Source organism: Pristiophorus japonicus, chromosome 8, assembly GCF_044704955.1.
Source record: "Pristiophorus japonicus isolate sPriJap1 chromosome 8, sPriJap1.hap1, whole genome shotgun sequence".
Classification (NCBI taxonomy): Eukaryota; Metazoa; Chordata; class Chondrichthyes; family Pristiophoridae; genus Pristiophorus; species Pristiophorus japonicus.
Window position 1 is genome coordinate 206,106,809 of NC_091984.1, and position 21,872 is coordinate 206,128,680.

Sequence of the window (21,872 nt, forward strand, 5' to 3'; positions counted from 1 at the left end):
TTAGTGTCCCTGAAACAGCCTTCTCTGTCTAAGTGGACATATATGGCTTCCTAATGATTCCCTTGAGCGTCTTCCCATTATGTTTTTACTAATTCATGGGATAAGGGCGTTGCGAGCATTTATTGTCTATTCCTAATTGCCCTTGAGAATGTGAGCCCCCTAAATACAACTAAATGATTTTCAGACAGTAGTTTAAGCGTCAACCACATCGGGTCTGGAGTCAGACCAGGTAAGGATGGTAGATTTCCTTCTCTAAATGACATTAGTGAACCAGATGGCGTTTTACGACACTCCAGTAGTTACATAGTCACCATTACTGATACTAGCTTTATACTCATTTTTTTTAAAGATAAAATGACCATAAACTTAAATCAAATTAAAATTTGGTTGTTGGGGTGATGATGAGCGCCAGTCCCTCCGGCGCCTACCTCTCGCGGAAGGCCGGGAGCATACCGGTGGACACTGCGTGCTCCATCTCCAGGGACTCCCTGGCTTGGATGTAGCTTTATACTTGTTATATATGTAAACTTGTATTTAATCTGTACAGCCATCAGAGGGCCCATCCCCTGGAGTTCCAAGGGATCTCATAATCCCTTGGGAGCACAGGTATTTAAGGAGGTCTCACATGTTGGAAGGCACTCTGGAGACCTGCAATAAAAGACTACGGTCACACTTTACTTTGAGCTCAGTCTGACTCTTTCTCCATACACAACAACTGGCGACGAGATACAGATAGCGAACCCAAAGATGCAGAGAACAGTGGGCATCCTGGAGAAATTCTCGGAGGGAGACAATTGGGAAACTTTTGTGGAGCGGCTCAACCAATACTTCGTGGCCAACGAGCTAGATGGGGAAGAGAGCGCTGCCAAACAAACGGCGATCCTCCTCACCGTCTGTGGGGCACCAACGTATGGCCTCATGAAGAATCTGCTCACTCCAGCAAAACCCATGGAGAAACCATACGATGATTTGTGCGCACTGGTCTGAGAGCATTTGAACCCGAAGGAAAGCATTCTGATGGCGAGGTACTAGTTCTACACCTACAAAAGGTCTAAAGGCCAGGAAGTGGCGAGTTATGTTGCTGAGCTAAGACGTCTTGCAGGACATTGCGAATTTAGAGCACATGCTCAGAGACTTTTTCGTACTTGGCATTGGCCACGGAAGCATACTTCGCAAACTTTTGACTGTAGAGACCCCAACCTTGAGTAAGGCCATAGCGATAGCCCAGGCGTTCATTGCCACCAGTGACAATATGAAGCAAATCTCTCAGCACACAAGTGCTGCTACAAGTACTGTGAACAAAGTGATGTTGTTTTTGAATTGTAACGTACAGGGCAGATCACACATATCTGCAGCTACACGTCCGCAGATGACTCAGAGTCCACCATCAAGGGTGATGAATGCAAGGCCATTAACACCTTGTTGGCGCTGCAGGGGTAATCATCATTTCCATTCATGCCAATTCAAAGAGTACGTTTGCAAGGGCTGTGGAACAATGGGACATCTCCGAGTGTGCAGGTGAACTGCAAAGCATGTTAAACCTGAAAATCACCATGTTGTAGAGGAGGATAGATCCACGGAGGATTACGACGAACCACAGCCTCAAATCGAGGAGGCAGAGGTACATGGCGTGCACAGATTCACTACGAATTGTCCCCCGATAATGCTGAATGTTGAATTAAATGGACTCGCGGTGTCAATGGAGCTGGACGCGGGCGTGAGCCAGTCCATCATGGGCAAAAAGACTTTCGAAAGGTTGTGGTGCAACAAGGCCTCAAGGTTAGTCTTAACTCCAGTTCGCACAAAACTAAGAACTTACACGAAAGAACTGATTCCTGTAATCGGCAGTGCTACCGCAAAGGTCTCCTACGATGGAGCGGTGCACAAGCTACCACTCTGGTGGTATTGGCCGATGGTCCCACGCTGCTCGGCAGGAGCTGGCTGGGAAAGATACGTTGGAACTGGGACGATGTCCAAGCGCTATCACCCACTGACAACACTTCGTGTGCCCAGGTCTTAAACAAATTTCCTTCGCTGTTCGAACCAGGCATCGGGAAATTCCAAGGAGCAAAAGTGCAGATCCACCTAATTCCAGGGGCGCGACCCATCCATCACCAGGCGAGAGCAGTACCGTACATGATGAGAGAAAGGGTAGAGATCGAGCTAGACTGGGTGCAAAGAGAGGGCATAATTTCCCCGATCGAGTTCAACGAATGGGCCAGTCCTATCATCCCAGTCCTCGAGGGAGACGGCACCATCAGAATCTGTGAAGATTACAAAGTAACTATCAATTGTTTCTCCCTGCAGGACCAATACCCACTACCAAAGGCCGATGACCTCTTTGCAACGCTGGCGGGAGGAAAGACGTTCTCGAAGCTGGATCTGACTTCAGCCTACTTGACGCAGGAACTGGAGGAATCATCGAAGGCCCTCACCTGCATCAACACGCACAAAGGTCTTTTTGTTTATAACAGATGCCCGTTTTGGAATCCGATCGGTGGCGGCGATATTCCAGAGAAACATGGAAAGCTTACTGAAGTCGGTCCCGCACACTGTGGTCTTCCAGGACGACATCTTGATCACAGGTCGGAACACAGTCGAGCATCTGCAGAACCTGGAGGAGGTTCTTAGTCGACTCAACCGCGTGGGGCTCAGGTTAAAATGCTCGAAGTGTGTTTTCCTGCCGTCTGAAGTGGAGTTCCTGGACAGGAGGATTGCGGCGGACGGCATTAGGCCCACCATCGCAAAGATGGAGGCAATCGAGAACGCACCGAGCCATAGAATGTGACTGAGCTGTGGTCGTTTCTGGGACTCCTGAACTATTTTGGTAACTTCTTACCGGGTCTCAGCACACTGTTAGAACCACTGCATGTCTTACTACGAAAAGAGGATGAATGGGTTTGGGGCAAAAGTCAAGAAAATGCCTTTGTAAATGTGAGAAAATTGTTATGCTCAACCACATTGCTTCTGTTGTATAATCCATGTAAGCGTTTGGTACTAGCATGCGATGCGTCGTCATATGGTGTCGGGTGAGTATTGCAACAAGCTAATGATTTCGGGAAACTGCAACCGGTTGCTTATGTATCCAGGAGTCTGTCTAAGGCTGAGAGCCTACAGCATGATTGAGAAAGAAGCATTAGCGTGTGTTTATGGGGTAAAGAAAATGCATCAATACCTGTTTGGGCTAAAATTCGAATTGGAAACTGACCATAAGCCACTTACTTATATCCCTGTTCTCCGAGAGTAAAGGGATAAATACCAACACATCGGCCCGCACCCAGAGATGGGTGCTCACGTTGTCCGCATACAACTATGCCATCCCCCACAGGCCAGGTACAGAAAACTGCGCCGATGCTCTCAGTAGGCTGCCATTGCCCACCACGAGGGTGGAAATGGCGCAGCCCGCAGATCTAGCCATGGTTATGGAAGCATTTGAGAGTGAGCAATCACCAGTCACTGCCCGGCAGATCAAAACCTGGACAAGCCAGGACCCCTTATTATCTCTAGTCAAATGCTGTATGCTTCACGGGAGTGGTCCAGTGTCCCAGTGGAAATGCAGGAAGAGATAAAGCCGTTCCAGCGGCGCAAAGATGAAATATCTATACAAACAGACTGCCTTCTGTGGGGCAATCGAGTAGTGGTCCCCAAGAAGGACAGAGACAACTTCATCAATGACCTCCACAGTACCTACCCAGGCATCGTAATGATGAATGCGATAGCCAGATCCCACGTGTGGTGGCCTGGTATCGTTGCGGATTTAGAGTCCTGTAATACATGCTCGCAGTTAAGCAATGCACCCAGGGAGGCGCCGCTAAGTTTATGGTCTTGGCCCTCCAAACCGTGGTCTAGGGTACACGTCGACTATGCAGGCCCATTCTTGGGTAGAATGTTCCTTGTGGTTGTAGACGCGTACTCCAAGTGGATTGAATGTGAGATAATGTCGGCTAGCACGTCCGCTGCCACTATTGAAAGCCTGCGGGCCATATTTGCCTCACACGGCTTACCCGATGTCCTGGTGAGCAACAACGGGCCATGTTTTACCAGCGCTGAGTTCAAAGGATTCATGACCCGTAATGGGATCAAACATGTCATGTCTGCACCGTTTAAACCAGCGTCCAATGGTCAGGCAGAGAGAGCAGTGCAAACCATCAAGCAAGGCTTGAAGAGGGTAACTGAAGGCTCACTGCAGACTCGCCTATCCCGAGTCCTGCTTAGCTACTGCAAAAGACCCCACTCACTCACTGGGATCCCACCTGCTGTACTGCTCGTGAAAAGAACACTTAAGACAAGGCTCTTGTTAGTTCACCCTGATCTACATGAACAGGTAGAGAGCAGGCGGCTTCAACAAAGTGCATACATGATAGCGCAAATGTGTCACGCGAGATTGAAATCAATGATCCTGTATTTGTATTAAATTATGGACAAGGTCCCAAGTGGCTTCCCGACACTGTCGTGGCCAAAGAAGGGAGCAGGGTGTTTCGGGTCAAACTTTCAAATGGACTCATTCACCGGAAACACTGGGACCACATCAAACAGATTCATGGACTATCCTGAGCAACCCACCTTGGACCCTACCTTTTTTGATCCCCCAACATACACACCAGTGGCAACCGGCACCACGGTTGACCACGAAGCAGAACCCATCATTCACAGCAGCCCAGCAGGGCCCAACACACCAGGCAGCCCAGCGAGGGCACAACAAATGATTCAACAACACCAGCTTTCACACCGAGACGATCAACCAGGGCAAGAAGAGCCCCAGATCGACTCACATTGTAAATAGTTACACTATTGACTTTGGGGGGGGGGGGGGCGGGTGTTGTTATATATGTAAACTTGTATTTACTCTGTACAGCCATCAGAGGACTCATCCCCTGGAGTCCCAAGGGATCACATAATCCCTTGGGAGCACAGGTATTTAAGGAGGCTTCACAGGTTGGATAGGCACTCTAGAGACCTGCAATAAAAGACTACGGTCACACTTTACTTTGAGCTCAGTGTTCAGTTTGACTCTTTCTCCATACACTACAATACTCATTTATTTTTAGTTGTAGCAGGATTAGCAAGGGTTTATCAATCGCCCTGCACATTACCAGTTCAACAATTTTAGTTGTGCACTTTAAACAAATGCCCCCGACAATGGGGGGGTCACACTCTAAAATAATTTTTTTTCCAGTGCCCCTTTATTTTTGCTTTTTTTTTTTGAGGGCACCAACACACAAATTATACAAGTGCCCCCTGCCTAAAAGGGGGGGCACTAAAATTGGCAAATTAAACAAATTAAACTTTAAACTTAAGTTATCAAATTTAAATTTGGTTGCCGGGGGTGATGATGCACTCCAGTCCCTCTGGCGCCCACTTCCCGCGGAAGGCCGCGAGCGTACCGGTGGACGTCGCGTGCTCCATCTCCAGGGACACCCTGACCCGGATGTAGCGTTATACTCACTAACTGAATTTAAAATACCCAGCTGGTGAGATTTCATCTCATGTGTCTGGACCATTAAACTGGACCAGTAACATAACCATCATCATCATCATGCTATCGTACCCCCATCAAGTTAAAGGGCCTGTAGTTACCCGTTTCTCCCTTATCCAGTTAAAAAAAAATGGAACTGTAGCATGCAGCAAATAAAGCGGCTTTGGGTGTCTATGAGTTAACATGTGTGGGGACAGCACAACTCTTTTTGATTGTAACTGAAATAAACATTAAACCAAGTGGCCCCTGATTAAAGTGGGGGTATACTCCAAACACTTTTCAAGTGTCCCTTTTTTTTTGTGGGTGTTTTTTGTGTTTTTTTGGGGGGGTTTTTTGGGCACTAAAACACAAATGTATACAAGTGCCCCCTATAAAAGGGAAGGGGACAGTAAAACCCGGCAATAAAACAAATGAAACTTTAAAACATGTCAAATCAAATTAAAATTTGGTTGCCGGGGGTGATGATGCACTCCAGTCCCTCCGGCGCCCACCTCTCGCGGAAGGCCGTGAGCGTACTGGTGGACGCCGCATGCTCCATCTCCAGGGAAACCCTGGCTCGGATGTCTCCAACAGCTCTACAACTCTTTTGGGGGACAAAATAAACAGTTAGATCAAGTGCCCCCCTATCTGGGGGACACTCCAGACACTTTTCAACTGCCCCTTTTTAAAAAATATTTTTTTGTTTTTTTGTGATTTTTTTTTTTGGGCATTAAAATCATATATTTTACAAGTGCCCCCTATAAAAGGGGAGGGGGACACTAAAACCGGCAATTAAAACAAATTAAACTTTAAAACATATAAAATCAAATTAAAATTTGGTTGCCGGGGGTGATGATGCACTCCAGTCCCTCCGGCGCCCACCTCTCGCGGAAGGCCGTGAGCGTACTGGTGGACGCCGCATGCTCCATCTCCAGGGAAACCCTGGCTCGGATGTCGCTTTATACTCATTAACTGAATTTAAAATACCCAGCTGGTGGGATTTCATCTCATGTCTCTGGATCATTAAACTGGACCAGTAACATAACCATCATCGTCATCATGCTATCGTACCCCCGTCAAGTTAAAGTTACCAGGTTCTCCCTTATCCAATTAAAACAAAATGGAACTGTAGCATGCAGCAAACAAAGCGGCTTTGGGTGTCTATGAGTTAACATGCGCGGCGACAACACAAGCTCCGCATTCTCAGCTTCTCCAGTTGCCTGGTTACTGGCCGCTTCCTGTTCTAATAAAGTTACTTCCGGTTAGCAACGTCGAGACCAGTAGTCGGTTTCTAGGCAGCTTCGTTTCCGACAGTTTCAGATTCTCCCTAAAAAAATAATTCTCGCGTAAGTTGTTGATTATATTTTTTTTAATTGAACTTTCCCAGCGATTTCCGCTTCAGGCGCGTTAAGCGTTTTAATGACGGCGCTGTTTCCGCACAGCGTTAGGTTCACCTCCAATGATGGAGGCCTCAAGCGCGCAGCAAGCACTGATTGTGTTTTGGTAACGTTAAGATACCAGTCTCGCAAAAGTATCCAGAATCTCGAGTCATCGGTCGAGAGATTGACTCCAATCCTCCAACTTGCAGCTCTTTTGGCTCCCCACTCAAGATGCCCGAGTCCCTCGATCGATACTTAACGAGGCCAGTCGTTGGCCTACATTTTATTCCAGGGTAAAAGTACAGTTCTTAAATGTTCATTATTGAGTTCAACTAACGATTTAAAAACATCACTCTATAATTGCCCTATTTAAGAAAGAGAGTGACTATTTTCCGCATTGCCAACTACCCTTGTCACTCAATGCGTCCTTAGTGACACAATGCTGCCACCACCTGTAAATATGTTTAATTTGTATTTAAATTGGCTGCTAAGTTTTCCATCATGAATCGATTACATTCAAATTAATCACTATTTCAATCTATATGAACAAGAATTACTAAGTTCCCCATTTTAAAAATTGCAGGAAGGTCGTCAATATTATAACATGTACTGTGTAAAATAACAGTGAAGAACTAATATAAAGGAACCTCAAACAGCGAGTTGCAGCTCAAGTATGGTTTGAAGTCATTGTTTGAATCCAAAAAGATATTTTCACCTTGAAACAAGGCTGTTTGTGTGTGTATATTTTTATATAATGCATAATGTGAAGGAAGTATCCAATAAATAGACAGAAATACAGGTACAGCACAGAAGTAGGCCATAGTGGCCCATAACTCTTCTGAGAGTGATAATTCAGAGCTTTCTATTCTAATTTAATTTTCCTGTATCCTTTTATCTTAATTTTCAATTAATTATCCAGTTCCTTTTTAAATGATGCTGTGATAAAGCCCTCTGTATATATAAAAACAAATCTTCTAACTTCTCCTTAGTTGGTTATTCCAGAATGTATGCTGCCTTGTTACCAGTTCACCAACCAGTTTACCTTTTCTACATTTTCTACCTTTTCCTACATTACAACAGTGACTACACTCAAAGTATTTCATTGGCTGTAAAGCACTTTGAGATGTCCAGCGGTCGTGAAAGGCGCTATTTAAATCCGAGTCTGTCTTTGCTTTCTTTTCAGAACTTAGCAATTGACCTTCTCTGTTCCAATGAAAAAAGCCTTAAATTTTTTTTCTTAACTATAATTTCTTGGTATCATGCCAACTAATTACCACTATACCTTTTCCATAGCTCTTAATATTTTCCAATAATCGGGTGCCCAAACAACACACATCCACTCCTCCCCCAACTGTGGCCCAATCTATGTCTTGCACAAATTCAACATCACTTCCTTGCTTTTATATTCAGTGTCCCTATGTATAAAACCCAGATTCCCATTTCTTTTTTAATGGTCTTTTCTACTTGCACTCCTACCTTTAAAGATCAATGTATCAAAAACCAACAATCTCTTTTCCTCCACTCTGGGTATATTTCCTTTCACTATTTCTCTTCTGCAATATACTATTTACTGCATCTGCCACCTATTTGTTCACTAAGCTAACTTAAATCCTGAAATCTCTTGCATTCTTGCATTCTTCCTCACAGTTTACCATTACATAGAATGACATAGACTATACAGCATAGAAACAGGCCATTCTTCCCAACCAGTCCATGCCAGTGTTTATGCTCCACTCTAGCCTCCCCCCATTTTTCCTCATCTAACTCTACATCAGCATAATCCTCTATTCCCTTCTCCCTCCTCTGCGTATCTAGCTTCCTCTTAAAAACATCTATACTATTCATCTTTGGTAGCAAGTTCCACATTCTCACCACTCTCTGGGTAAAGAAGTTTCTTCTGAATTCCCTACCTGATTTCTTGGTGACCATCTTACATAGTTGCCCTCTAGTTTTGCTCTTTCTCACAAGTGGAAATGTCTATCCTATCAAAACCTTAAAGGTCACCCCTCAGCCTTCTCATTTTAAGAAAAAAGAGACCCAGGCTGTTCATTGTTTCCTGATGGCTATAACCTGAGAGTTCTGATAGCATCCTTGCAAATCTTTTTGCTCCCACGCCAGTGCTATGTTATATGAAATTTTCTAAAAGCCATTTTGAAACCAGAAAATGCAGCACCATGTATACATTAGATGGCTTTGTTTTCTTTCAGAAGAAACTAAAATGAGCGAACAGATCAAGTTTATTGTGGAACAGCTCAATAAGGAGCCCTTCAAAAAGACCTTCAACCTGATCACCTTTGACTCATTGGAGCCACTGCAGTTGCTGCAGGTGCTCAACGAGGTTCTGGCTGAGATTGATCCGAAGGTATGTAATGTGCTGCTGCTGTAAGTGTTTGAACTCTTAAATGTCTAGCTTATTTGTATAAAATTGTTGTGAATATAGAATCATAGAATGATACAGCAAAGATAGAGGCTGTTGGACTCATTGTGCCTGTGTGGGCTCGTTGCTTGAGCTATCCAATTAATCCCATTCACCTCTTTCCCATGGCCTTGTAAATATTTTCCCTTCACAAAGTATTTATCCAAATCTCCTTTGAATGTTGCTATTGAATCTGCTTCCACCACTCTTTCAGACAGTGCATTCCAGATCACAGCTCGCTGTGTAAAACAGTTTCTCCTTATTTACTCATCAAATCCGTTCATGATTTTGAACACCTCTATAAAATGTCCCCTTAACCATCACTGGTTTAAGGAGAACATTCCCAGCTTCTCTAGTCTCTCCACATAATTCAAGGCCTGCATCCCTGGACCATTCGAGTAAATCTCCTCTGACCCCTCTGCAAGGCCTTGACATCCTTCCTAAAGTGTGGTGCCCAGTATTGAACACCATTCTCCAGCTGTGGCCTAACCTGTGTTTTATAAAGGTTTAGCATAACTTCCTTCCTTATGAAGTCTCTTCCTCTAATAATAAAGGCAAGAACCCCATAAGCTTTTTTAACAGCCTGCTCAGCTTTTCCTGCCGCCTTCAAAGATTTGTACACCAACACCCGCAGATCTCTCTGACGCTGCACCCTCTTTAAAATTGTACCATTTAGTCCATATTGCCTCTCCTCATTCTTTTTATCAAAATGTATCACTTCACACTTCAGTGTTAAATGCCATCTGCCTTGTGTCTGACCATTTCACCAGTCTGTCTATGTTCTCCCTGAAGCCTATTACTGCCCTCTTTGTTTTTACTCCAAAGTTTAAAAAAAATTAACACGCAACAAAATATTCAATCTATGAATAGGAAACTATGAAATGATGCCCTGCATATCCAGATCCAGGACGTTAATCTATATCAAAAAGAGCAGTGGTACAAAGACCAACCCCTGGAGAACATCACTGTATACATAAGAACATAAGTAATAGGAGCAGGGGTAGGCCATAAGGCCCCTCGAGCCTGCTCTGCCATTCAATAAGATCATGGCTGATCTGACCATGGACTCAGCTCCACTTCACCGCCCGCTCCCCATAACCCTTCATCTCCCCTCCCCCCCCCCCTCCATCGCTCAAGAAACTGTCTATTTCGGTCTTAAATTTATTTCATGTCCCAGCTTCCACAGCTCTCTGAGGCAGCGAATTCCACAGATTCACAACCCTCAGAGAAGAAATTTCTCCTCATCTTGGTTCTAAATGGACGGCCCCTTATTCTAAGACCATGCCCTCTAGTTCTAGTCTCCCCCACCAGTGGAAACATCCTCTCTGCATCCACCTTGTCCAGCCCCTTCATAATCTTATACGTTTCTGTAAGATCACCTCTCATTCTTCTGAATTCCAATGAGTAGAGGCCCAACCTACTCAACCTTTCCTCATAAGTCAACCCCCTCATTCCCAGGATCAACCTAGTGATCCTTCTCTCAACTGCCTCCAAAGCAAGTATATCCTTTCGTAAATATGGAAACCAAAACTGTACGCAGTATTCCAGGTGTGGCCTCACCAACACCCTATACAGCTGTAACAAGACTTACCTGCTTTTATACTCCACCTCCCTCCTGTTTGGAAAACAACCATTCACCACTACTCTAATATAAAAGCAAAATACTGCGGATGCTGGAATCTGAAATAAGAACAGAGAATGCTGGAAATCTCAGCGGGTCAGGCAGCATCTGTGCTGGAATTTGAAATAACAACGGAGAATGCTGGAAATCTCAGATGCTGCCTGACCCGCTGAGATAGAAACATAGAAAATAGGTGCAGGAGTAGGCCATTCGGCCCTTCGAGCCTGCACCACCATTCACTAAGATCATGGCTGATCATTCACCTCAGATTTGCAGCATTCTCTGTGTTTTAATTCACCACTACTCTCTGCTTTCTGCCCTTTAGCCAATTTTTGTTGCCACTGTCCCTTTAATCCCATGGGTTTTAATTTTACTTACAAGTCTATTATGTGGGCTTGTAGTTTTTATATGTGAAGAGTTCCTAATTATCCTACAGGACCATTCATTTCACATTCATGTCACATCACATTTTAAAGTAGCCAAATGTATTACATCAGCTTAGACTAAAATCTATGTCTTGTGAAAATTGTCATTTTGTTTAACTGTGGTTGTTTTCCTTCCTCCGCACTCCTATAAACATTGACTTCAATTTCATTATATTGGTTGGCTATTCTTCATGTATGAGACCAGACAGTTGAGTGTTGACTGTGGTATTCAACTGTGGTGACATCACTGCTAAACTTGAATCTGTCTTCACTGATGCATACATTCCAGCAGTTTTCACTGGATAGCAATCAGCAATGGGACCCTTAACTGATTTTTGCCCCCCCCTCCACTACCCTAGTCTGGGGTATTGTAACCAATTGTAGCACTCGTATGAAAATCAATTAGCTCACTGACCCAGGAATCACATCTGGGTTTTTCTGGTCTGTTTAGCTCAGTGTACACATTGTCTTTACGAACTGAGGGAGCAATAATATGCATTCCATACTATTTTCACAACACAAAGTAGTCAATAAAGAGAATGATAGAAAACCCTCAACCCATCTTAATCCTTCCCACCTCTCAACCTCCCCTCTTTTCCCCCCCCGCCCCCCACCAATAATGAGTTTTCAATGAAACATGTCCTGCATGTACCAGATGTAATACTTAATAACAGTAGCAATATTCTTGTTTTTTCTGGTAGCACAATATCGACATACGAGAGGAAGCACCAGATCAAACAGCAAAGCGAATGTTTAGCCTTCTGGGAATTCTGAAATACAAGCCGCTTGGAAATGCTTCCGATATGTACGTAACGTTTTTTCTTTTACCTGGGGGTTATAGAAGAATGTTTATAGAATCATAAAATCATAGAAATTTACAGCACGGAAGGAGGCCATTTCGGCCCATCGTGTACACACCGGCCGACCAAGAGCTATCCAGTCTAATCCCACATTCCAGCTCTTGATCCGTAGCCCTGTAGGTTACGGCACTTCAAGTGCACATCCAAGTATTTTTTAAATGTGGTGAGGTTTTCTGCCTCTACCACCCTTTCAGGCAGTGAGTTCCAGACCCTCACCACCCTCTGGGTGAAGACATTTCCCCTCGTATCTCCTCTAAACCTCCCCCCCCCCATTTACTTCAAATCTATGCACCCTGGTTGTTGACCCCTCCGCCAAGGGAAACAGGTCCTTCCTATCCACTCTATCCAGGCCCCTCATAATTTTATACACCTCAATCAGGTCTCCCCTCAGCCTCCTCTGTTCCAAAGAAAACAGACTCAGCATCTCCAATCTTTCCTCATAGCTAAAATTCTCCAGTCCAGGCAACATTTTTGTAAATCTCCTCTGCACCCTTTCCAGTGCAATCACATCTTTCCTGTAATGTGCAATCGGAGCAAGTCATAGAGGTAACACTGTCATTCATTTGATAAACTCCTGGCTATGTGATCAGCGTTAGCAAATGTCTTGTTTGAGGAAAGAAAGACCAAGCCAGTAGTATGGCAAAAACATTTGTTTATCTCTTTTTCAGAACTCAGTTTCAGATATATTGGCCCTAAAATCGCGGTCGGTGGCGTAACTAAGGAATATACCACCAACCTCCAACAGAAATCCGCACTTAGCTAGTGTGAGGCCCCCTTCAAAAACTTGTGTTGTTTCAAAACGGAGTTGTGTGCAGCATAGTGGCCCAAGGCCGCACTGTGTGCCCGACTTCCAGGTTATCTTATTTGCTCTTATTTCTTTTCCTATCTATGGGGAAGCACATAAGGGTAAATTTTGCCACATTGATGGTGCCTTAGGCACAGCCAGCACACTTGAAAAATTCAAGAGCATGCTATCGGCATCTGCCCATTGAAATCATTGGATGGAAAGTCGCAGGCAATATACTCGCAGTTTTCCAATTGGTGCCGGTTATATGTAAGACACTACAAAATCCAGCCTATAGGGCCCAAGTTTCCACAGGATAAAAAACGGGCGCCCCTCCGAGCTGGGCGCCCGTTTTTCGCGCCTAAAACGGCGCCAGAAAAAAAATGCGCTGTTCTCGAGCGCTTTGCAGCTCCTTGTCTGTTTGGCATGGCGCCCAGGGGGGCGGAGCCTACACTCGCGCCGATTTTGTAAGTGGGAGGGGGCGGGTACTATTTAAATTAGTTTTTTTCCTGCCGGCAACGCTGCGCATGCGCGTTGGAGCGTTCGTGCATGCTCAGTGTGAAAAAAACATTGGCACTCACCCATTTTTGTAGTTCTTGGTAGCTGTTTAATTTTTGAAAATGTTTTAATAAAAGCACATTGCCATCAGCACATCAGCACTGAGGCTTCTTGCAGCCTTCTCACTGTCTCCTTCCCCTCCCCACCCTCCACGGCAACAAACCGCTGTCTCCTTCCCCTCCCTCCCCTCCGCGGCAACAAACCGCTGTCTCCATCCCCTCCCTCCCCTCCGCGGCAACAAACCGCTGTCTCCTTCCCCTCCCTACCCTCCACGGCAACAAACGGCGGTTTCCTTCCCCTCCCTCCCCTCCGCGGCAACAAACCGCTGTCTCCTTCCCCTCCCTACCCTCCACGGCAACAAACGGCGGTTTCCTTCCCCACCCCCTGCGGCAACGAACGATGGCTGAAGCACTTTCACACAGGTAGGAAGATGGTTTATTTAATCTTTTCTTTGCTTATAAATGTTTATTCAGGTTGGATTTATTTGTATAATATTTGTAGAAGTATAAATAAGGATTGATTGTAGAATTTAATGACTTCCCTTCCCCCCCCAACCTCGTTCTGGACGCCTAATTTGTAACTTGCGCCTGATTTTTTAATGTGTAGAACAGGTTTTTTCAGTTCTACAAAAATCTTCACTTGCTCCATTCTACTTTAGTTTGGAGTACGTTTTCACTGTGGAAACTTTGAAATCAGGCGTCAGTGGCCGGACACGCCCCCTTTTGAAGAAAAAATTCTGTTCCAAAGTAGAACTGTTCTACCTGACTAGAACTGCAGAAAAAAAAATGTGGAGAATTGCGATTTCTAAGATAGTCCGTTCTCCACCAGTTGCTCCTAACAATGAGGCGCAAATCATGTGGAAACTTGGGCCCATAATGTCCACTTGCCTCTTCCTCCTGACATGCGGGCTGGTATAAGGCTTTCACCGTGAGGGGAAGTGCAGGCACAAGCATATGTCATACCATTTTGTCTAACGAGATTTTTGGAAAATTTTTTGAAAATAGTTCCATTCTTGTAATCAAGTTCTACATCTATAAAATTTTAAACAATTTTTTTTAAAAAAGAACATTTTGCTTTATTTCATAATCTGTAATCTAGCGCTTTAAAGGATGTGCACTATATTAAAAATCAGTAATATTCAACATTTCAGCAGTAAGCTACAAACAAAATATTACTTCATTCTCTGAATAGAAATGAATATTAATATAGGAAAATTATATTAAGATTATTATTCAAGGTATATAATTAGGATGTGCAATAAAATTATTTTAAAATATCTTAAAAACAAAGACAAAAATTAACATTGTCATCTTGTAATTTTGTCTCGACAATTATTATTCAAGATCATGTTGTAGCATAAAACCACAAAGATAATTGAGATTAAGCTAGATGGCATACTTCAAGGTGCGGTTGATTGTGCTTTTGTGACCACCCCTCCAGGAGTGCCTTTCGACCGGGTCTGGTCACTGGGAATAAACCTATAATTCATCCCATTTTACACTGGCTTCTGCAGCGGACTAATGAGCTTAAAAAAAGAGCATATCTGGCTCGCTTCCTTGTCAAGGTGGAGATCCCTGCTGACTTTCTGCAGGATGATGTGGTGGCAGACACTTACCATCAGGTTTAGTAATTACACCTTTTAATTCAAAGTGTGGATTATTAATATTTATTAGCACGGATGTTTATCTGTCTAAGAATAATGTTTGTTCTTTAATTATTCAGCATTATTTTGATATGAAGCTTACTCATATTAGATAAAACATAGTGAACACTAACTGGATTTAAATGGTTTCAAAGCACAAATTGATCTAGTTTGGTTTAAATTTACATAACGCTGAAGTTGGCATAAAGGTTTTTAAGAATCATTCTGATTTTTCTTTGCAGTATGAGGAATTGGTGGAAGGGTTCAAAACCTTGCACAAGGAATGTGAACAGCTGAAGAACTCTGGTTTTTCAACTGCAGAAATAAGAAGGGTAAGTAGTAAATTAATTTCAGCAAAGGCACAAAGACTTATTTTGCCAAAGCATTTGGTAACCTCTTACAACATGCAAAAGCTTCAAACACAATTAAGTTAAGAATCTCTTAATGTAAATCATCCTATTAATATTAAGAAAACAACCAAAATATTTTGCCTTTATTATCCTTTTAATGGGCCCAAATTTGCCCAGGAGTTGCTCTGTTTTTTGGAGCAACTTGATCTTTCTGGAGTATCTTTAAAAATCCCCATTCTGCATATTTAATTTGTGCCAGTGTAAGTGAGTTAGTTAGGATTTTTTAAAGTTTTTTTTTCAAAAGGGGGCGTTACCAGCCACCTACGCCTGTTTTGGCCATTTAGGCCAGTTTAGACAGCTAATAGTTGCTCCAAACTAACTTAGGCCAGCATATGTGGCCACTTGTAGCTGCACAGAAAACCCTTGCGGAGAGTTAAGAAATCAGCGCATGTAGCCAGAGATGGTTGGTGGGGGGGTGGGGGGGGGGCGAAGGAAGGGAAGCACTAAACACCTTCACAACAACATTCAAGAAGCATAAAAACCATCAATAATAAATAAAAAATAAAAAGTAAAACTGAAGTCCTACCTTCATATCAAAACTCTCCTCCTTCCCCCGCCCCACCCCCCATCAAAACAAAACACAACCATCAATAAATAAAAAATAAAACTCAAGTCCTACCTCAGCCCGGGAAGCCAGCGAGCCGGGCTGGCTGGTGCGGGAGGCCACTCGGCCGGGGATAAGGACGGGAGAACTCACCGGCAGGAGAACACACCGGCAAGCCCTTCAGCCAGGGCTAGGGGCAGGAGAACGCACCGACTCTTTCACTGCACTTCTCTGACGGACTTCACTGCACTTCTCCGAGGGACTCTCTGGCTGGGGGCAGGAGCTACTGCACATGCGCAAAACCTCCAGTGCGCATGCATTGAGCTGCCGGCACTGTTTTTCACGCAAGGCCCTAGCTCCGCCCCCAATGGACAGACCACGCCGTGCCAAGCCATGGGGGAGACCACAGAGCGGGGAGAATACGGTGATATATTTTCGCCGCCGTTCTGAGAGCAGAAAGTTGGTGCACCTCGGGTAAGTGCGCCGAAAAAAGCGGAGGGCCAAATTTGGGCCCAAGAAAACTACTTTGAGTATGTAGTGGAGTAAATTGACGCTTTTTACATCTTGTTCATGAATGTATGTCTTCTACAAGTCAGTCTATGGGGAATGTTAGCAACAGTCATTGGGAAATCTGTGCCTGGTTTACAAACTCTTCTTGATTTGAGGGTATAAACGATAACTTGGGTGATGTGACAAAAAAGAAGGAAGGGCATATATGTAGTGTCAGCTTGGCTCAATTGGTAGCACTGTTGCTTCTGAGTAAGAAAATTGTAGATTTTAGCCCTATTCCAGGACTTAATCACATTTTCGGCTCTTGGACTATGCATGAGTAGAAAATCTGGTCCATGACTAGACTGACACTAGTTCGAGGTGATTATCACAAGATCACAAGAAAATTACAGTTGAGGAAGGTCCCATCTTAATTCATCCATTCAGAAGCATCTTAAACTCCCACCCATTGTAGCATCCAATTGTTTCTTAAATGATTCCAGAGAATTTTGCTTCCACTATCTGGAAGTCTATTCTACACATTGATCACTCTTTAAATTTCCTAAATTTAGCATTTGCTACCTTGTGTCATTTGGAGGAGATTGTTAAATTGAGGCTCCATCTATTTGTTCAGGTAGATATTAAAATATCCATTTTACTATTTAAAGAAGAGTTGGGAATTCTCCTGGCTGACATTTCTCCCTCAACCAATGCCAACACAAAAAAAGATAAATTGGCCATTCATCTGATTCCTATTTGTCAGATCTTGCTGAATATAAAATAGCTGTTGTTTGTCGACAAAACAATACTGACTGCAATTCAAAGTAGCTAATTGCATATGAAACACAGACTGTTCTGAGACATGGCAGGGTGCTATTACAAATGTAGGTTTTTGTTTTCTTTAGAATCATAGAAATTTACAGAATGTCTGTGCTGGCCGACCAAGGCCTATCCAGCTTAATCCCACTTTCCAGCTCTTGGTGCATAGACCTGTAGGTTATGGTACCTCGAGTACACATCCAAGTACTTTTAAAATGTGGTAAGGGTTTCTACCTCTACCACCCTTTCAAGCAGTGAGTTCCAGACCCCCAGCACCCTCAAGGTGAAGAAATTTGCCCTCAAATCCCCTCTAAACCTACCAATTGCTTTAAATCTATCCCCCCTGATTGTTGACTACTCAGCTAAGGGAAATAGGTTCTTCCTATTCACCCTGTATAGGCCCCTCATAATTTTATACACCTCAATAAGGTCTCCCCTCAGCCTCCTCTGTTTCAAAGAAAACAAACCCAGCCTATCCAATCTTTCGTCATAGCTAAAATTCTCCAGTCCAGGCAACATCCTCGTAAATCTCCTCTGTACCCTCTCGAGTGCAATCACATCTTTCCTGTAATGTGGTGACCAAAACTGCACGCAGTACTCCAGCTGTGGCCGAACTAGTGTTTTATATAGTTCAAGCATAACCTCCCTGTTCTTGTATTCTATGCCTCGGCTAATAAAGGCAAGTATTCCGTATGCCTTTTTAACCACGTTATCTATCTGGCCTGCTATCTTCAGGGATCTGTGGACATGAACTCCAAGGTCCCTTTGTTCCTCTACACTTCAGTGTCCTACCATTTAATGTGTATGCCCTTGCCTTGTTAGCCCTTCCCAAATGCATTACCTCACACTTCTCTGGATTGAATTCCATTTGCCACTGTTCTGTCCACCTGACCAGTTCATTGATATCTTTCTGCAGTCTACAGCTTTCTTCTTCATTATCAACCACATGGCCAATTTTTGTATCATCTGCAAACTTCTTAATCATACTCCCTACATTCAAGCCTAAATCATTGATATATACCACAAAAAGCAAGGGACCTAGTACTGAGTCCTGCGGAACCCCACTGGAAATAGCCTTCCAATCACAAAAACACACGTCGACCATTACCCTTTACTTTCTGCCTCTGAGCCAATTTTGGATCCAACTTGCCACCTTGCTCTGGATCCCATGGGTTTTCACTTTCGTGACCTGTCTGCCATGTGGGACCTTATCAAAAGCCTTGCTAAAATCCATATACACTACATCAAACGCACTACCCTCATCGACCCTCCTTGTTACCACCTCAAAAAAATTCAATCAAGTTAGTCAGACACTACCTTCTCTTAACAAATCCATGCTGACTGTACTTGATTGATCCGTGTCTTTCCAAATGAAGATTTATTCTGTCCCTCAGAATTTTTTCCAATAATTCTCCCACCACTGAGGTTAGGCTGACTGGCTTGTTTATCAGTTTCTCCCTTTTTAAACAAAGATACAACGTTAACAGTCCTCTGGCACCACATCTATAGTCAGAGAGGATTGGAAAATGATGGTCCAAGCCCTCTGCTATTTCCTCTTTTGCTTATCTTAACAGCCAGGGATACATTTCATCCAGGACTGGGGATTTATCCACTTTCAAAGCTGCTAAGCCCCTTAATACTTCCTCTCTTACTCTGTTTATTTCATCTAATATTTCACACTCCTCCTCCCTGATTGCAATGTCTGCAACGCCCCTCTCTTTTGTGAACACCGATGCAAAGTAATCATTAAGAACCATACCCACATTGTTAGATCTCTTAATTCCCAATGAAATACGAACTCCGGTTGTAGTTTTAATGTAACTTTATTTTGGCAGCAGCAACAAGCTTCTGGCTTTAAGCTAGGCCTTTGTCCTTCTGAGACCACATGGCCAAATGGCTGTACTTATACCTGGTTCAATTTACAGAAAAGAACTCGCCTTCTTTGACCTTATTGGCTCATTTGATAGTTTGTTAACCTTTTAATTGGCTCGCTACCCAAGGTCCTAAAATGTCAAGTTGATTGATGACTTAATGCAATGTGGTCTGTGTTTTCTCAAAAACTGCAGCCAGGCTGCAGAGCTTGAATTCTCTATCAATCCCCCCTTTGATTCTTTCACAAACTGAATCATAAAACAGCAGCTATCACTGGTTAAACATTCTACAAAATAATTTCATACATGTTAAGAGTTTCCTTCTAAAATTTGTTGATGTGTTTCGCCACATGTCCGGACTAGTAACTTCCACACAAATTTACACCAACCCGAGTTCCATCATGGCCACAATGGAAGTCTGGTTTTAGTAGGTTAATTAACCTTATTCCAATTTAATCCAAATCAATATCTTAATTCAACCAGTAAACAACCTTCCCTTAAGCATAACATACCCCTGTGCCACGTACAGACGGTCTGCTGGGACCTGCAAGGTGTCTCACATGTGGGATAGCAGCGACAGCCGCCTGGTTGCAACAACATTTAATCGACATAAACAAACAATATAAAAGTAAAACAATTACAACGACTAGAATTAAACCTTCCACCAATGAAGTTCCGATTGAACCTAGCCATCCAGTGGCTCCGCTCCACAAAGTGAATGATGGGGGTTACTTAAGTTTTTCTACCTCCTTTTGGATATGCTCCGCTAAGTGGGTAATTTCTTCGGAGCTATCTGGGATATATGTGCAACACTCAGTTCCAAGTAGAGCGCAAGTACCCCTCTTTTCAGAATTCCGGGAGCAGTTACTATAATTCCCTTACTACCCTACTATTTCCCTTTGGTGCAGAGGGTCGGCTAGTAAGAAGTAGGCCTATGCCTAGAATACCTACAATCAGTAATACAGTAAATTTATACATTTTGGCAAAAAGTAATTATCCTTATTAGATTTCAGCTTCAGTTACGGGTGCTCGTTTAACGTGTGAAGCGTGGATCCAGGCTTTCTTTCCTTGGACTTTTAACAGCTGCCTGGGTGGTCAATCCCACTTGGCACCCAAAGGTTCTTTATGCAACTTTTTCACATAGACCCAGACTCCCGGGATGATGTCATGTCCTCCTTCGGATGGATTACCCCAAGTTGCCGATACCTGTCGGGAAACAGAACTAATAGCATTGGTTAGGTTCTGACAGTATGATAACAAAGTGTCACTCATTAAGTGAACATCAGCTTTCCTTAAATCAATAGTTCCTGGCAGCGACATGGGTCTGCCTGTTATAATTTCAAATGGGCTTAGACCTGTAGTTCTGTTCGGGGTTGCCCTAATGCTACATAGCACTATTGGTAGTGCCTGGGGCCATGGTGTTCCTTCTTGGTGATATTTGGCAAGCTGTTGTTTCAGAGTTCGATTCATTCGCTCTACTTGTCCTGATGATTGTGGATGATCAGGACAGTGTAAATCCCACGTAATGTTCAGTAACCTACAGACTTCTTGGCAGACAGCACCTGTGAAGTATGTTCCCTGATCTGAGTCAATGCTACTCGGGACTCCCCATCGGGGAATGTAATCCTTACAAAAGACCTTTGCAGTGTGATTGGCTGTGGCTCTTTTAGTTGGGACAGCTTCTACCCATCTAGAGAATCTGTCGACCATGTCAAGAATGTTAGTGTATCCTTGGCATGAAGGAAGAAATATACAATCAACCTGCAGATGCTGGAATGGTCCGACAGGGGTAGGGGGCCTCAGTTGATGCATTACCGTGATGGGTCCAGAATTATTTTTCTGGCAGACCACACAGCGGTCTGCTACCAGCTGGGCATGTTTTTTATATCCCCGACCCCACCAGCTTTTCTGGAACCGTGCCGTCATCTGTTGTGAGGCCAAGTGTCACCACGAGTGGATCTGTTGGGCTAAAAAAGGCATAAGCGCTTGTGGCGCGACTGGCTTGTCGGTAATTCTTTATCTCCAGACACCATCTTCACATAGTTTAATTCCTGCCTCAATCCATGTCCATTTTTCCTCTCTGGAGCACTCGCCTTGCATTGTTTGAAGGTCTCGTGTCAGAGTCCTGAGTGCTTTCAATCTGCACATCTGTGTTGGTTCTTCTGGGGGAACGCCCTGTGAGGAGGCATCTTTAGCTGCCTGGTCAGCTAGGGCATTTCCCTGTGCTTCTGTGGTATTTTACTTGGTATGGGCCTTACACTTCAGGATGGACACTTCCTGAGGTAATTGTATGGCCTCCAGTAAGTCTCGGACTTCTTTTCCATTTCGGATAGGTGTACCAGCAGCAGTGAGGAATCCCCTTTTCCGTCATAACAGACCAAAGTCGTGAGCGACTCCAAAAGCATAATGCGAATCTGTGTAGACATTAGTTGTCTGTCTTTCTGCTATTCGACATGCTTCTGACAGGGCCCGTAACTCGGCCTGTTGTGCTGACGTTCATGAGGGTAAACATCCTTTTGCCACTACCTCATATAAGGTTGTTACTGCCCATCCTGCTTTTCTGGTACCATTGTCAACAAAGGAGGAACCATCTGCAAAC

At 43.9% G+C, this 21,872-nt stretch overlaps 1 protein-coding gene across 2 annotated transcripts in view; it reads left to right on the forward strand.

Moving 5' to 3' along the window:
* The first annotated feature begins 6,718 nt into the window (after window positions 1–6,718).
* Window positions 6,719–21,872, forward strand: part of ift81 (intraflagellar transport 81 homolog) — a 112,252-nt gene continuing 97,098 nt past the window's right edge. The window contains exons 1-5 of one of the 2 annotated variants that reach the window (XM_070886351.1): window positions 6,719–6,801; window positions 9,042–9,196; window positions 11,998–12,101; window positions 14,939–15,119; window positions 15,383–15,472. In XM_070886351.1, the coding sequence (XP_070742452.1) occupies window positions 9,053–9,196; window positions 11,998–12,101; window positions 14,939–15,119; window positions 15,383–15,472 (519 nt within the window). In that variant the 5' untranslated portion in view covers window positions 6,719–6,801; window positions 9,042–9,052. Of the gene's footprint in view, window positions 6,802–6,961; window positions 7,128–9,041; window positions 9,197–11,997; window positions 12,102–14,938; window positions 15,120–15,382; window positions 15,473–21,872 lie in introns of those variants that run through there. The other variant, XM_070886352.1, reaches the window with a different exon arrangement.